At 37.9% G+C, this 17358-nt stretch overlaps 1 protein-coding gene across 1 annotated transcript in view; it reads right to left on the bottom strand.

The window, feature by feature from the left end:
- Nucleotides 1-17358, bottom strand: part of POLA1 (DNA polymerase alpha 1, catalytic subunit) — a 184613-nt gene that overhangs the window by 39069 nt on the left and 128186 nt on the right. The window contains 1 exon segment of the mRNA XM_059466626.1: nucleotides 2319-2415. Within this exon segment, the coding sequence (XP_059322609.1) occupies nucleotides 2319-2415 (97 nt within the window).

Genomic DNA, 17358 nt, shown 5'->3' with positions numbered 1-17358 from the left:
ACAGAATTATACATCGGTTTACCACACCCACAAAGCCAACTGCTTTGAAGAGAACCAATTGTCAAAGGAAAATGAAGAGATTTAATTTATCTGGCCTTGACTCCTGCTGCAACATCAAGACTGAAATCACTGAAGAAGATAATAGAATAATTTTTCCAACAGCTACAAAAAAGTGAAAAATACACCATGCTGAAAGGTTAACTGTCCGAGAGAAAAAAGACCTACTAGAATTCTTACAATTCCTTAAGAATTACTCTGAAAACTAATTTTATTGAACTTAGCAGTCAGGGTCCAAGAAAGATTTTCCCATTAAAGCAGAAGGTGGTAAATTACGTGGATTCAGAAGCCACCATACTATTTTTCAGAGAGAATTTATTAACCTTGAAGTCTAATATTATAAATGAGATTAAGCAGTCAAAAATTAATGAAACCAGGAAAATTAAGTAAAACAAGTGGCATGAGCCTAAGATATGAATAAACTAATGCTTCTGAAATGACAGGAGGAAAAGAAAGCCTCTCAAACCTCAGGATTTCTATCATTACTTCAGTAGAAGCTGATGACATGAGCAGCCATGAACAGGGTGTAGGTGGCTCAAGAAAGCACCACAAGACGTAAATCCAACAAATATACAGACCCAGTGTACAAGACACTGGAGAAATACCATCTGAAATACCACATAATTTCTACATTTTCATACTCCAAAGACTAATTCAACCTAGAAAAGACTGCACACAAAGGTGTTAAGAGGGAGAATCATACAGCAGAGACCAATTCTTCTTAAAGAAATCTAAGAGTGTCTCTGCCTTAGTGTCAAAACAAAACAGAGATGTCATCACTGTTTCCAAAAGCATAGCAGAGAACATCAGGAAAGTAAAACAAATAAACATTTAGTGAATGGCCACAAATAGCCACAAAAAAGTTAGAACATGAAAATTATAGTGAATTTTTAATCATCACAGATCAGTAGGCTGAAACACATTTTGGAAGGGCGGCAAAAGGAGAAGCACCTTTGAGGGGTGAGAACCACTCACAGATTTCCAAATGAAGTTCCAGAAACTTGCAGTCCTGAAAAATGGAGTGGAATGCTGTAGAAGGGGAGTGGATGTAACCACCCATGACATGATCTTTACTGATGATTTTTACTCTTATGCCCTTGTACTGGGTGAGAGATCTACACACAGTTTGGTTTCAGCCACCAGCAGCATCCACTCCACAACATTCCTTAGTACATCTCCAGAGATGTTTCAGACTGACATGGCTACACACTGGGACCTCCTTGGACATACACAGCTACTGTGAAATGCAAACACCAGAGTGAGTTCACTGACTTAGAGCAATCAGGAGAGGAAATGAAAACCTCTGCAAGAAGAAATATAAGTCCAAGAGGCCAAAAGCAGCCTGTTTGCTTATTTGAGCAGGTTTTAGCTAAGAGGTTACACTATTTTCATTTCCATATGTGGCTTATCAAAATAACATTTAGAAATACTGAATTTTATTTAATCTCTTTTCATCAGCCAGTAACTTAAGTGCAGAAGCAGGGCAGGGGTTGGGATGTTTTTGACAGCAGAGCAGCCATCAGAACACAGACAGTCCCAACAGCAGCACCTTTTCCTCACAGGCACCTCCAGATCCACAGAGGACACAGCCCAGTGCTCTCTGTGGACATCATGCTTCAGTGGTGGGACCCAAACATGCCTTTTTCACAATTCCAAGCATTAGCCCACTCTCAGAAATGTTCTTCTGTCAGCTTGAAAATCACTTAGCTGCACAAAACCCATTGATCTGTTACAGCTTAGAAATGTCTTAGTTCAGAAATGTTATGGTAATTGGGAGAAGACAAAAAAATCTTCCTAAGATCAGGTTAATCTGTATTTTATTTTAGAGAGGTCTGCAGACAATTAGCATTACTGCTTTTCTTGTGTCCTCATTTTTTCTCCCTGATAAAAAGTGTCTCTTCAATACTAACAGTTGAATGTTAATTTTAATTATGCACATATTTTAATTAATCTGTTTACTGAAGGTAACATGTCCTTCAAGCAAAGGGATTTCTCTAAGTGTGTAACATGCAAGAAAAGCACATTTTCCAAAACACAGTAACTTCAAAAGCAGAAAGGGGGCATGTAACATATTCTTAAAGTGGTGAACTCTGACTGAATGCATTCCCCTCTTCACAGGGGATTCTTAAATTCATACTTTCTTCTACTTTATATTTTAGATTACAGCCTCATAGTTCAGATTTGAAGAGTACAGTAGGTCTAGTGTCTAGCATGCAAATTGCTACTGAAACATTGTTAATTAATTAAAATTTTACACATACCTCTCTCTTCCTCAGTAACCACTTTATCCATCGCATAGTCCACATCAAAAATGTATCGGTAAAAGCAGAGCTGAGTGTACAGGGCCTTGTCAGAATACTGCAATGTAAGAAGACAGCAATTAAAAACCCAACCCAAAAGTGTGTCTCCTGCACTCATTTCTAAGTCCACTATTAAAAAGTGATTATTTCTATTTGGGTTTCTTCCAACAATTTATGTTTATATGATCTAGTCATGTCAGCTTTTGGAATTATTATTACAGTGTCCTTATTACACCTCTATACTTTCCTCACAATTTACACCAAACACTTACATGAATCAACTAAACTTGTAAGTTCTTACAGAAACTTAAATACATTTATCCATTCTTATAGATACACATATCACAATGATGCCTTAGCAAGAAAATAAGAATGACGAGACAAAGGAATAATTTTGGTACAATACAATGAACTAAGAAAAAAATAATTAATGTATATTTTTTTTATGAGTACAGGTGCTTGCCTGTATTCCCCTCCTCCCACTCCATCTGTGGTTCCATAATTTGGGAATGTCTCACCCAAATAAGAACAAGTGCATATGCACCTTAACAGCTGCATCATCACCTTGCTCTACACATCTGTGAAGGTTACTGCACATTAGTACATGAACACATGCAGTTCAAAAATCTGCAGATGTGTACCTGTAGAATATGATACTCAATTAAATGGTCTGAAGGCCAGTTATGTCAAGCCTCTCTGCTATTCCTCTAGTTCCAAAGAGCACACCTGGGGATGCACTCCTATCACTGCCACTGTTCTGTGCTCCAGAAATTGCTTGAATAGACATGAGATTCATCTAGACCACACTACAATTAAAACCTTTCAAGTTCATCTCTTGCACTTTTGTTCCATATAACGACATTCCTCTTCCTGCTGTTTAAGACACTGAATTTTAGATATTGGCAAACAATGGTTCGAGGGGCTGTTCATTACAAAGAATAAGATCATTTTAACAGCATCACATTTGGAAGTAGTGTCCATTTTAATGTATTTTGTGCAGAGATAGCCATACACAAACCTTTAAAGATTTTCTTGATGGGCTATAAAACACAGGATGTGGTTAAACCAACAGGAAACTGCCACGCAGCTTACCACTAAGAAGGATCCTGAAAATGCAGTGGAAGAGCAACTGGTAAACTATTTCTGCTTAAGGGAATTCTACTTGAACTTAGCTTTTCAGTCTTCTGCCCATTCAAGCCAAGTTTTGCTACTGCATTCAGCTAATTTTACACTTCTATTGACATGCAATAAGTATCCATAACTATTAAGCAAGTCATGTTGAGACATCTGACAACTATTACTACTGCTTAGTTATTTTTTATATATTTTAACAGTATAGTTTTTTTCCACTTCATGTGAACCTATTTTAAAAAAAGCCACACAGAAGCATATTTTATTCCTTATTAGCTATTCTACGATATGCATCATCATTATACTATTATACACCAGTTATTTTTAGTAAATCCTGATTACTGCTTCCTGAAGAAGAAAAAAGGAGGACGACAGCGATTAAGTTATTTGTTTAGTTTTTTAGATTCAGCTGTAATTGCTGGTACACATCTCCCTGACTGCACACATGAAGCAGGTTGAATAGAACACTGAAATTACCTCCTTCATAATAGTTTGTTTTGATAATGTATTGTGTGTCGAGATGATGAGAAACAGTTGCTGTCAATTTGATTAGCCATTATATTTTTATGTTAATTGCCATTATTGGGTCCATTCTGTTTAGTGTCACCATAGAAGCCATACAATGTTAGCATAAATAACAAATTGGAGTAAATTAGGAAGATATATTTTTGCCAATTCATTTTAATTGCCCCTCAGTCCTTCCGTCGGTTAACGCAGCTGTTGACCCATAATAAGCGCTAGGTCAATATAGCTGCTTGTCAATTCAGAAATGCAAAGTGCTGTGTTGCTGGTAATGGATATACAACAACCTTTGCCAGCCAACTGAAGCAAACGAATGACAACTCACACGAAAGAATAAAGCATCAGCTATAGAGTTTCGTGACCTGATATTAGTAGGCAGGCTAATTGAAAGTCACTGCTTAAATGGATAAAGAAAGTACAAAAATCAGTATGTAAAAATGTATACATGCACACATAGGCAGATATATATACACACACACATGATTTTTTTTTTATTGATAATGTCCTAGTATCTCCTTCCCTTTAGCTTCCTGTATCTTCACTTAAGTAACTGGTAAAAAACAAAATGTTTCAAGATTTTCATGCAATTAAGTATTAATATCATGGCATATTTATGAATACAAGGACAAAGCACCTTAAATTTGAAAGGACTTTAAGAACTACTTATATCACCATTTCTTACATTTTCTTAATTTCTGACAATCTGTAGGTTTAAAAAAGGGGAAAAAATCCCAATGCCTAAAACTTTAAACCCAAATAATGTTTAATTTTAACAGCCATTCTTTTGTGTAAATAAAACCCAAGACCCCAGCATTACAGGAAGAACTGGAGCTAAATTTGTATGACCATTTATGCATTCTTTCTTCCTAGGAAAGACTGAATGGCGAGCACATGAAAATAAAATTCAATTTCCAAGTCTTTATTTACTCCATGATGTTTGATTTATTTATTTCCTTAAGAACTAACTTCTGCAGGTAAGTCTGCTTCTTTCAGAGCTTCCACTCATGGAAAGAACATTTTGTTCTTTTCATGCAACCGAACTATTTTTTAAAAATTGCATTTAAAACCACAATCAACAGATGAAGGAACAAAAGGTATATATTTTTCATTCAAAGTTATTCACTTCTTTGACAGAAAAATTAGGCTTCTAATATAAAAATAACAGATGCATTAAAAAATAAACCATTGTGTTTAGCCAACAAAATATTAATTTAAATCTAGGTTTGAAATGGTTGTACAACTGTTTCCTGTAGCATCATGAGGCCAACTGCAAATCTCCAACTGCCTTCCCAGGAAGAATTTAAGATTACACAAGATTATGCAGCAGGAAACCTATGATGTCTTTTAAGAACTGGTGAGTTATGAACAATGGAAAAGCAAATTTTCCTATGACTAAGCATAAAGCACTCGGTCGTGAAAAGAAAATTATCTTGCTCAGCTACCACACACACCAGACAATGTCCACCACGGCACACATAAGGAAAGGAGAATTCTCAGGAGCTCCTGAAGGACAGCAGTGCCTCCACACATGGCTAAGTCCACCCTGCTCAAACTCAACATCTGGCTCAGCATCTGCCCTGCCCCTGCAGCTGCTGGTGTTTGAACAAGGCACTGGGCTGAAGAGAAGCACCATCTCTGCTCCTGTCTCACAAATGCATAAAAACTCAGCTCCAGTAAAAGGTTCCCTTTCACACACACTCCAGCCAGACCAGACAGCTCCCTTGCTCCAAAAAAAGTATAGTCAAAGAGTAAGGATTTTTCCAAAGGAAAGTAACCCTTCTCTAACAAGATGTGAGAATAGAAACTGGTTTTCCTAATCTGAAAAGAGAGAGAGTAAAAAAATAGCCAGTGTCCACCTTTCCTCCTCTTTTTTAGAACTGCAAAAGCTCAACTTCCAGAAATTAAGGGGTCCTGGAAAGACTTAACCACTGGCTGCCATCTTCCTACCCTAAACACAGGGCAGTTTTGAGGAAAAATCAAGATGCACAATCTCCAATCTCTCACCAGCTTTTCTGTTATTTAGGAAGTTTGGTGGCAGCTGCATTAAGGTGTTGATATTAGAAGGCTTCTCCCTCAATGCTGGTTAGTTTAAATTACATTCCAAGGAATTTCACTTGGGATGCCTCACTGTCCTTCCTCCTGTTGGGAGGGCACCCAAGAGGGAAACACACCAGCCTCTAAAACCCACTCAGTACTGAAGGGCAGCACAGCAACCTAGAGAATGACGTAAGAAATCAGGAAAAGAGGGAAAGACAGAAGGAAAAGCTGCTGGAAACTCAGAACAGCAAGGCAGCAGAAGACTGAACTAGTGATCCTAGTGCTGATGTTTTACTCATCTGGATGCAGTACAATTTCACAAAACATCTTTTAACCAGCACACAAAACCTCCATATCTTGAAAGTGTGCATTTAAACAGGTCAGACAACTAGATGTCCTTATTTAGATTAATTTTAGAATCATAGAACAGTTTGGGTTGGAAGGCATCTTAAAGATATCTAATTTCACCCCCCACTGCCATGGGCAGGGACAGCTTCCACTAGACTGCTTCCACAAGGTTGCTCAAAGCCCATTCCAACCTGGTCTGCAACATTTCCAAGGGATGGGGGATCCACAGCTTCCCTGGGCAGTTTGTTCCAGTGCCTACAACCCTCACAGTAAAGAATTTCCTCAGAACACCTAACCTAAATATACCCTCTGCTAAAATTGTTCCCCCTTGTCCTGTCGTTACCTGCATGAAACTTCACTGTGAATTCCTGCATTAACCAAATACATGATGGTCAATGCTTCTTCAAAACTCTTTACTCATATTACTCTGCAGTCTTTCATTTATTCTCTGGCATTTCCCAAATCCTTATACTTCTCTATAGTCCTGCCACCCTCAAAACCCTTTAAGTCTTTTCTGCATCCTCACTTTTTCTGCCCTTCTGCCTTCTTGTTCACCTGACTCTCTCCCATGTCTTCAAGCCCTCCCTATGGCGTATTCTTTGTTTACTGTTGTGTCACCTATGGTTTTAAGGATGATAAAGGTAGTAAGAAATTTAATAAAATCCACCAAAAAAATCCACCATTTAGTTTGCTAACTCTAATAGACTGCTTTGCAAAAGAAATAATTTCCACAGGCTACAGAAGTTATTTGTATTACTTCAATTAATTATAATACAAAACAGTGGCACCACTTCATTAATCAGCTGCTTGAGAGAGTTACTTTTGTGAAAAGCCTTTTTTATAATTTTGATTAAAAAGAATAGTGGCTCTTACTACTGTGGTATGATTCAGTATGTCCATCAAACAAATCCTTAATATTTTAAAAACAGGAAAGAAATAAAAGGAAACAGAAAAGTCGTCTCTTGGCAGAAAAATGTGTCTTAGGAAGTCTTCCAAGGCTTAGATGTAATGGAGCAAAGCATACAGGAAATACTTCAGTGCTTTGAGAGGCATTTCCTCCCCTCCCCCCCTTAGAAAGATGCAGTAATTAAAACCTAATTATTATCTTCATTTTAAACAAAACCTAAAGTGAATACCAATTAATAACAACATACTAATGAGCATCTGCTGTGATGAAATTGAATATGAATGTGCTGCAAATTTCGGGTAATTTATTTTTTCGGGGAAGTGCCACTGGTCTCAATCCACTGCTAGAAGATTGTATAGAATGCACACATCTTCCATCATGTCTCTTATGTGCAGCAATTTTTTATTTTTCAAAAAAAAGGGCATACTTCAACTTTGTGGATGTTCACATATCCAAATGCTATCCATGCTAAAATAATTTGAAGGCAATCAACAACTGTGTCAGGTTTTAGACACCTCACATGTTCTTTTAGCAAACCAGGGCAGTTGCATTGCACACAACCCCTATTCACCTGCAGATTCTGAAAGCAGATGCTCCTGCATGGCAAGAGCTCACCAAGTGTGAATTCATGTTATACTAAACACTCATAATGTGTGTGCTCCTTGCCTCATGATGAAGTCTGGTCTTCTTGTTCACCACAAAGCCTGGTTAAAACACAGTGCTGGTCTAAGTCAAATAGGCTGAAATAAAGTGCACGCCACTTTCACTCAATTCCATTAACAACAAGAGAAGTTTGGTCACCATCTTTCCTGACAGAAGCCTTGGAAATAAAGTAAACAGAGAGGGGTTGTGTGTATGTGGTTTCCTTCCTAACCCTCCTAACTATCTACCTGTTCAATCAATACTGGGTTTTTTTAGTGATTTTGACTCTCAAAGTCCACTAAAGTAGTACAAGAAAACTGAAATGGGCGTAAGTAGGATTTAGATGGGATGAAATTTTCCCTAGCAGTTATGCTAACATGTACGTATGACAAAAGAAGAGATCTTTACATATACATGCAGGAGTCAATGAAGAGGGAAAAAAGCCCAGCAGAAGACTGGACACTTGCACACTACAAAATTTTTTTTTTCCATTAAGTAATTGAAATGAAAAGAGCTTTTCCTGTTTAAAATCCTGTCTAGCAATTACTGAAAACATTAAAAGCCCTGCTCCTCTCTTCCTTGGAGAGATGTTGCTTTTTAAACAAAAAGACTGCATGTCATCTATGCTTAACAAACAGTTTCTCATTTTAATGGGATGCAACCCTCTCTCCTGATGCTGGTCCTGTGTGTGCACTACAGCTCATCTGAACATGTAGTAAACCACACCCAACTCACTCACCCAGCCAAAATCATCTCTTTTCTAATCTGGCAGAACACTAATCCCCAAATTCTACTGCATCCTCATGTGGTGAACAGCTGGCACGAGGTGAAACAGAAAACTGCATGGTAGCTGATGTGAACAAGCCAAAATAGCTGCTGCTATTAAGGGAAGACAGGATGTTTCCTGCTTTTAGTTTTGGGCTTGAGTTCTGCCTTGCACCCAGCACTCAAACTCATCTGAGCAGCACAGTTATCACACCTGGCAGTGAAACACAAGTCTTAAGCAAGAATCACTCTTTTTCTGGTGTGTGGCAACTACTTGCCTCACATACCTTCAGTATATACTTGTCATTGCAAGTGTTCTTCACTTGGAAATTTTCAGCATCAATATGTTTATGACTAATTTTTGATATTACTAATATTTAATACAATTATACATGACACAAGCACATAAAACTTGTGACTGAGCCTTTAACAAGACCAGACACTATCTGCTCTGAAGGATCTTTTTTTGGTAAGAACATTATAACAGCAATTAGTGACTAACAGCAATGACTAATTGTTGGATGAAGCTCTCGAGCAGCCTGGTTTAGTGAAATGTGTCCCTACCTAAGGCAGAGGGGTTGAGAGTGGATGATCTTTTTTATGTTGTTCTAAAGGCTCTGAACATACACAAAACACACACAGTGGTCAACCACTGACTTACACCTGTAACCTTGGGTTTCTGGTCAAAGATACTTATCATTGTTAATGACAGTGGAATAGAAGAAAAAGGTACAGCAGCCAGGTTTATCAAAGAATTTAAGGCTTTGCATTCTAAATCAGATAAACAAAATACATTTTTAAAAATTAACTTCATCTGTAATCTGCCTCACAGATCTGGAGAGCCTCTAGAATATTCATGTTCTCCTCTGAAAGCAGTGTCATTGTTTAACTGAGGAATTTGCAGACTAATCAGTCTCAATAGCCATCCTATACTGATGGATAGAGATTGTACAGAAACACTCAAAGGTTAAAGTTTGAGGTTTTCCAAGTCAAACCAAACAAATGAGCTTTACTGGACATCTAATGAAAGACAGATATGGCTCTGGAACCTGACTGACCCAGCAGCACATACAAGCAAAACTACAAAACTGTATTTAACCAGAAGCATGGAACATTACTCTGGAGAATCACCACATGATCCCAAAATCAACTGTATTTTAAGAGTCTCTGATCAAGAATATTTGCACACTTCAAATAAATTTCTGCTTGAAATAAGCAACACATAGATATTATCCTGTAACATACCTCTCCTTGGTATACAAGACAAATAAAATTTTAAAAACCCCTCATGTTTACAATTTTAAGGGAAAACCCCAAGCACTTTCAAAGTCAGTCATCCATTGATGGATTTCTGGAATTATTTAACCCTTGATAATCTGGGATAAAAAAGTTAACAAAAAAGGCTTGGTGAAACAGAACTGCAAACCATCTCTGTAAAGCAAAGTTGTCATTTTGCTCTGGAGATAAAGCACCATGGCCAAGTATTCCCCAGCTAGCTTACACTAGCACAGCTCCAGAGCTCTGTCTCATGCTAGAGAATGGGTGGATTTTATTGTGGATGTTTTATTCTAGAGAATGGATGGATCTACTCACTGAAGAGCACTCAACTGCAGTTAAATATAGGTCATTCAGCTTACTCAAAAGAGGAAAAATAAACACATGTAAGACCTCTCATCACTGAACAGAATTCTTTTAACTTTCAAGTAATTTCATGTATTTCCATAAAAAAATTGTAAAACCATAGCATTCTTTCTAACAAACAAGAACTGAACTGTAAACAACTCACTTCAAAAAAGATGTGCTACTAGAATTGCAAGAATCAAACACTCAGGACTCTGCTGAGCTGCAATCTGCATACAAGACCTCTGTCCTTACTCACGGAGAATGCAGTACAATCCCTCACAATCCCACACCTCTCACAGCTGGAAAACAAACCAAGTAGGGCCCAACCCAGAAGATTATATGAAAACACCTTAAGAGGAGTAAATTCTGCCTGTAGGGAAGGAATCTGCATAAGTTACCTCCCAGACCAGAACCAAAACTCAGCCATCTGTCATCCACAGCCCTGCCCCATGGCAAAGAGAGGCCATCACCAGAGGTCTCCTGGAGGTCTCTGCAGAGTAGGTACAGAGCTGCTTTTTACCGTTTTGCGCAATCTGCTGACATCTTCAAGAACGGTTGTGTATTGCCAAGGATGAGCAAAATATTCCTCATTATCTTTTCTGAGGCACATTTTGAGTCTTGTGTCTGCTTGAAAAAACAGAGGGTGCTACCCCTGATATTACCCATGGCTCCCTGCAGCTGAAAAATGGAAAAAGCTGGTAGAACAAGTGTTGCCCTCACAATCTAGGCTGCTGTACAAGTATCAAGTTACAGTCTGGAAGTAAGATATTTCTGTTTATATAAATTAGTTTAATCTAGCTCAGTACTTGTAACCTTATTTTTATTTACTTCTTTTAGAAATAAAATTCTTCCTCACTGATGGATACACTTTAAACAAACATTTGGCACTTGTCTGCTATCCAGAAGCATACACTGTAAAACTGCAACCTGTGTAAGCAACCTGTCTTATACATATTTATCTAAATTAGAATTTCATTAAGAAATGGGTAATGTTGCATTTCTTTTCCACAAAATAATTTATTAATATTTGTGAAAGTCTTTTTTAGCAGAATCTTGATTATCATTTGACAAGCACAAGGAAATAATTTTAAAATGGCTTATTATTTAATAAACAGCACTATAAATAGGCTAGATACACAAGCAAATAAGCTTGTCTAAATATGTTTTAGATGTAAAATAATGCATGTGAAAACAAAAGAAAAAATAAGGGAATCACTGTATCACTTACAGTAAGGGAACTAAAAATATTGCTTTGGATTTCAGCATTCCTGTTTTCCAAGACTTTAGGAGTTGACTCCCTACATTCTAGGTATTACAAGAGAGTAAAAAGTTTGAAAAGAGAGGTCTTCACCTTCACCTCCTAGCTTGTCATTTTTTAACAAACTATTATTTGAGCTCAAATAGTTAAATAACCTGAAGAAGGTTTGCTCTGATGTCTCTGGAGCACCTCCTTAGACTTTAACAGAATGGCTCCACTAAATGCTAAAGGACAGTAATGTCACACAGATGACAAAGTACAGGACAGTATCTTTTCTGCTAAAATCAGTTGTGCACAAAAACACATCTCAGTGACTTATAAGGCAACTTTCAGCTACCCAAGGGTCAAAATCAATCAACACCTTAGGTCCCAGACAACTCCACTGAGATTCCAGCTACTCCTCCCACATGTAGTCAGTGTTATGCAGGATTTATCCCCACACACTTTCCTTTCCAGGTAAAATATATTATTTTCAATCTTCTTCTCCATAACTCAAAATTGATTCCTCAGCACCATAATCAGCATTGCCACCAGTGCATGAACTAATTGTGATGCATTTTAGTTTTTAATGCCATCTTCTCTACACACATCTCTGGCATTGCCTACCAGTCTAACAAGGTTCTGGGTGGCACATGTTTCACCAGACAATGCATGTTTAAAACTGATTGCCACCCCTGTTAAGTTTTTAGATCACTTTGAGAAAAAGCCATAGATTCTGTCCTGTTCTGCACCCTTCAATTGGCAAATCCAAACATGAAGAAAAAGACACCAATCCTAAGATTACCCACAAAGAAAAAGTGTAAGTCCACCTAAGAACGAGGCAAGAATTAAAAACTTGTAGTTTTTACTTTTACACTTTTTATCCTGGAACATAAACACACCCTACTGATTGATAGGATAAAAAGTATAGTCAAAAGTGTTCTGAAGATTAATGTTTCCCTCAGGGGCTAGAATTAAGCTTGGAGATTTTTGCCCTGGACATACACATCTATCTGGGCAGAACTATCTAGTTGTATTAGGAGTTGTGAATGTTCACATTCAGCAAGTGAAGAAATCTTAAATTTAATCTTTCAAACTCATACAAATAACAGGAAAACTTGCATGCTTTTGCTCAGCCCTGGCTCCAAAACACTAAAGCAGGTCAGGCATTCCTTTAAAAATGAACCATGTTCTTTTACCAAATACAAATCATATTATTTTACCAAATACAAAGGAAGGCAGAGAGTAATTTGTGTGGTTCCAAACTGGCAAAGCAAGAAGTCTCATGATAAGAGGGCTTCCAGGCAAAAAGAAGTCTGTAGGAAGCTCAGGAGCAGTGTCCAAGTGAGGGTGAGCCTCACAGGAAAACCATGCATCTACTTTGCCACATTCCTGAGTAAATTCTGCCCTACAAGCTGGAAAAGAATGTGGTACAGTTATTATTAGACTTAGTATCTCCAAGTGCAAGGGATATTTTGTCTATAGGACAGAAGAAAAGCGGCTGGCTATGACTGGAAGAGAAAGAACATCCCAGTTTGGCAGCAGTCCACCCCGGTCTGAGTAACATTTTTTTCATGATTGGAAGAACTTTCTCATTAGACTATTACTCTTTGTCTTAGAGCAGTAGTTAAACAATGTAGAACCAGTAGCATTTCATTAGAAAGATACTTCACCTTTCTGATGATAGCAACCAAAATTTCCCTAAGAAGTTTGACATATCTGACAAGAAATTGTATCAAATGCTCCAAATATTGGACTATGTCCCACAAGAAAAGTTAAAACATGCAATCAAAAAAATACAACATCTGAGCATCTGCAACTTGAGAAGCTTCAATGAGAAGTACAACAGTACAAGACAAAGCATTCTCATCACAAAGAAACAATCCTAAGTGTTAAGAAGTGTTACCAGCAACTTCTCCCTCCATTCTAGTGATCACACAGAACATACAGGTACTTGCAGTACAAAGCTATGTAACCATTCAAGTGTGCTTCAACAGTGAGAATCCATAGCAATGATAAATTGAGAAAGGGAAGAGTATGGACACCAAGGGTACGAAGTCAAGCAGCTCCCTCACAGGACTTCCTCCCCTCTTCCCCAAGCCTGGGACTGCAGCTACAGCCCTGCTCTAACAAGACAACCCATAAAAACAGGAGAGAGGGGAACAGAATTTCATTAACAGAACAGACACTTCAGAAAGTTTTCAGCAGGAACAAGTGACATCTGAACTTGAATGTTCAGATGGTTCTCGATCACGGTGCAATGCCTGTAAAAACAATTGCTAAATCTGGACAGCTCGATAAAACTGTTGTATTGCTCTCAGAAATGCTCATTTCCACTCAAAGAGGTGAACTTCACCAGATACAACACTCCTACTAGAAGAAGCTGATGTCTACCAAAATTCTATAGACAAAAGGAGAAACTGGAGACTTTGTCACATATCACCACCATTTGCCTCCATACCCACAAAAAGCAGCCCAATCACAACACAATACAGGTTAATTTTTCTAGCAACATATGAATTTTTTTGTAAAGATTCACTCCTCCTCATCTAAGTAACTTTTTTGCACCCACAATCTCTGCACACTGAATTTCACCCTCTGAGCAACCACCTTATTTTTCATCAGACACCAAATAGGCCCATCTTGAGACTGCACAGTGACGTTCTTTGCCTCTCTGGGAATACACAATTTTAGATCCCAGCTAAATCTGCCTTGTGAAAGACTAAAAGGAGAGACAGAAGCTAGATTTCAGTAACCCTAAAAAGCAGCTAAGCAGGCTGTCTGTCATGATATGTAGTTTAGAGAAATTCATAACTGATCCAACAGAATAAAAGCATTACTAGGATGATGCTGGCTCTCCCTGGAGCTTCTCCTTCACACATCTTTTAGGATGTTGATGCTGCAGCAGGGACCTTCAAGAGAACTCATGTTGTTGCCATCACAGTACTCAGTGCTCAGCCATTTTGGCCATTCCACTCTCAAATGCATCTCCAAATCTTTCCATTTTAAAAAAGAAGTGTCTTATACCATACAAAAAGCTTGTAGGAGGCAAAACACAAGGAATCTTACAGGGAACATAAATTATGAATAATTAAGACCTGTAAGTTGTTAAGCTAGTTAAGTTGTATTTCTGAGATTTAAAATACAGCCAAATGAAAAAATCAACCTGAAATTTAAGACCAGGGAAAATACTCATAAATGCAAGCAATAAAAATGTCAATCATGTAATTTTAAATTACAGTAAGGCAGGAAAAAAGTGACCTTATCCTTTAGAGTATCATGCAGCACCCCAGTGCCGAAATTACAGGGAATAAAAAAATGAACAAGGAAGAGGACACTCCATTTGAGTAGAGAAAGAACAGACTGCCCAGAGAAGATGCTCCCAGAGGATTTTGTAACAATACTCTAAAAAAGTAAATTGAAAAATGTATTTAGAAAAAGTAAACTGAAAAACTTCTGGCTGAGGAAAAGTTAGATTGCCTAATTAGCCATCTTTATAAGCTAGACAGAACCACAGGAGCACCTAATAAAATACACTTACTGCAAATCATTGCCATTGTTCTACACTCTTATAACTTTATCCTTACAAAGTTATGATTTTAACATTGTTATTCTTAAATCTTACATAATTAAAAGCTCACTCCAATCCTGCACAGCAAGGCAGCTGATTTCCACAGGTATGGCAAGTCTGACACACAAACAGCAGCCTGCTCATGTTGAGGCTGGGTCTGTAACGCACATCAGGGCAGGTGACAGTGCACCTGAACCAATACCAAAAGAATTCTTCAGAAATACCACAGTTCCCCTTCAGCTCTCCCCAAGGGAAGTCTTTAGGACTTTTCAGCTTCATGATAAAACCAAGACTGTTGCTAGTAAGGGTGCATAGATGTCAAGGACAATATAGCCAAATATAGCCAGTTGTGAAAGTTTAGTATTACCCTCAATCTTACAGCTTTTACAGCAGACATTTTTTTTCGCGATCTTTTCATTACAGCCTTTCATCTTTATTCACCAAATTTATATATCCCACTCAATTTTATCTTCATTCCACTGTATAATTCTGCAATGGAAATTGTCTCTTGAAAGGATGTCATCTTTAATACATTGTTTCTTCACAAGGCTACAAGACTGTATTATCTACATTAGGTAATCAATAACTTTTTGTTCAGTGATACACTGAATGTATTCAGTCCAGAACCGTCAATTCTCTTGTTAAGGTTTACACAAGTACAAGGGGAAACTGCAAGCTCAATTTTTTTCTTTTTTTTTTTTCCAAAAGGCTGGGGGAGTAGTGGATTTTAAAAAAGTATTTGTGTAAAAAACAATTATTAATTTTATACCTATAGTACAACTAACCAGAGGAGCTGTCTCAAGCAGAAAACTAATTTTTATACTAGCTAGCTCATTGTTTGGAGCATCTATGTATTTCAACATTTGGAATGAGGAATGGAGCTGAAAGCTGACTGGAAGACACAAATTAGGTTAGATAACAACAACCTTGTGTGGAAGCAGGAAAGCAGCCAAACCTCATACTATTTATTATCCATGCCAACAGGCTGTTTTGTTAGGTGAGGATTTTTGAGTGGTTTTCAGCAAGGGGAAGAGCATTCCAGCCTTCTCAACCTTCTAGTGAGCACTCATCTGCATTATGCACTAGCTGGAACCTTTGTGCTCTTTTAACAAGATCACCCATGCAAAAATCTAGATGGCAGGATTAGAGCACTGATGAACAGTAAAATAAAAAAATGGAGAAAATGGCAGCATTTTCTTATCCTCGTGGAAGTACTGAAAGGTATTCTCTCTGTTTCTGCTGCCTGAGTATTCAGAAGCATGACACCCAATCATCAAGGTCATGAAAACAGAGTAACCAAATGCAGATGTGCCTCTTCAAGCAAGAAGTATTTCTGTCAATACATCCAACTCACAAGCAACAGGAGATAACCTACAGAGCAGAAAAGCACTTCCCCCCACATATCTCATCACAGGGTTATCAAAAAACCTAAAGGTTTCCACAGGGTTGTGCAAGTTCTCAAAAGGAGTTTTGGATTAATGAGACAGAACATGAACATTTCAGTTTTGTCCAGCACCACGTGACTAAACAAGACAGCCTACTCTTCAGCTCAAATTATGCTGAAAGTTTCACCTAGCACCATAACTGTTCTATCAAAACCTGATCAAAACTTTTCCACAAAGAAAACATAAGACAAAAAAACCCATTTCATGATGAAAACTGTTACCATTATAAGTTAGTTCCAAGAACACAGCTTTAACAAATGCTGTTTCATAGCTTCTGTAACTTTCGCCACTTCCTTATGCTCTAGAAGGAATGTCATTAGCTGAACCATCAAAATATCAGGAAATCCAAAATGGTGGGGAATTAATTTCTTCACACTTCATGAAACACCCTCCTATGTAACAACCAACTCACAGGAACTAATCTGATTAGAAGGTAATTCTTCTCCACTACCCCTTCCCCTTTGTTCTACAATCATTCTCAATTGTTCCACAATTGTTCATCCTTGAATTATACTCCTAGTCAGCTTCTGCACAAGAGATCAACCAAAACCAAAAGATTCTAAGGAGTTCCTCATGCTGGACCCATCCTTAGAAGGGAATAAAGGGAATAAAATCTTTCAGAGGAAATGAAGGGGGCTCACAGCCACTGAAGGTCCTGTGGGCACCTTCTGATAAGTTCTGGTGGTTTGTCCTCAGTATCCCAGCCAAATTAACTTTGCTGGAATAAAATTTGCTCAAATGCCTCAAGCTCCCTTTGATGCTGTGTTCTTCAG

Source organism: Ammospiza nelsoni, chromosome 2 (assembly GCF_027579445.1).
Source record: "Ammospiza nelsoni isolate bAmmNel1 chromosome 2, bAmmNel1.pri, whole genome shotgun sequence".
Lineage (NCBI taxonomy): Eukaryota > Metazoa > Chordata > Aves > Passeriformes > Passerellidae > Ammospiza > Ammospiza nelsoni.
Note: the sequence above shows the minus strand (reverse complement) of the source record. Positions and strands in the feature narration are given on the sequence as shown.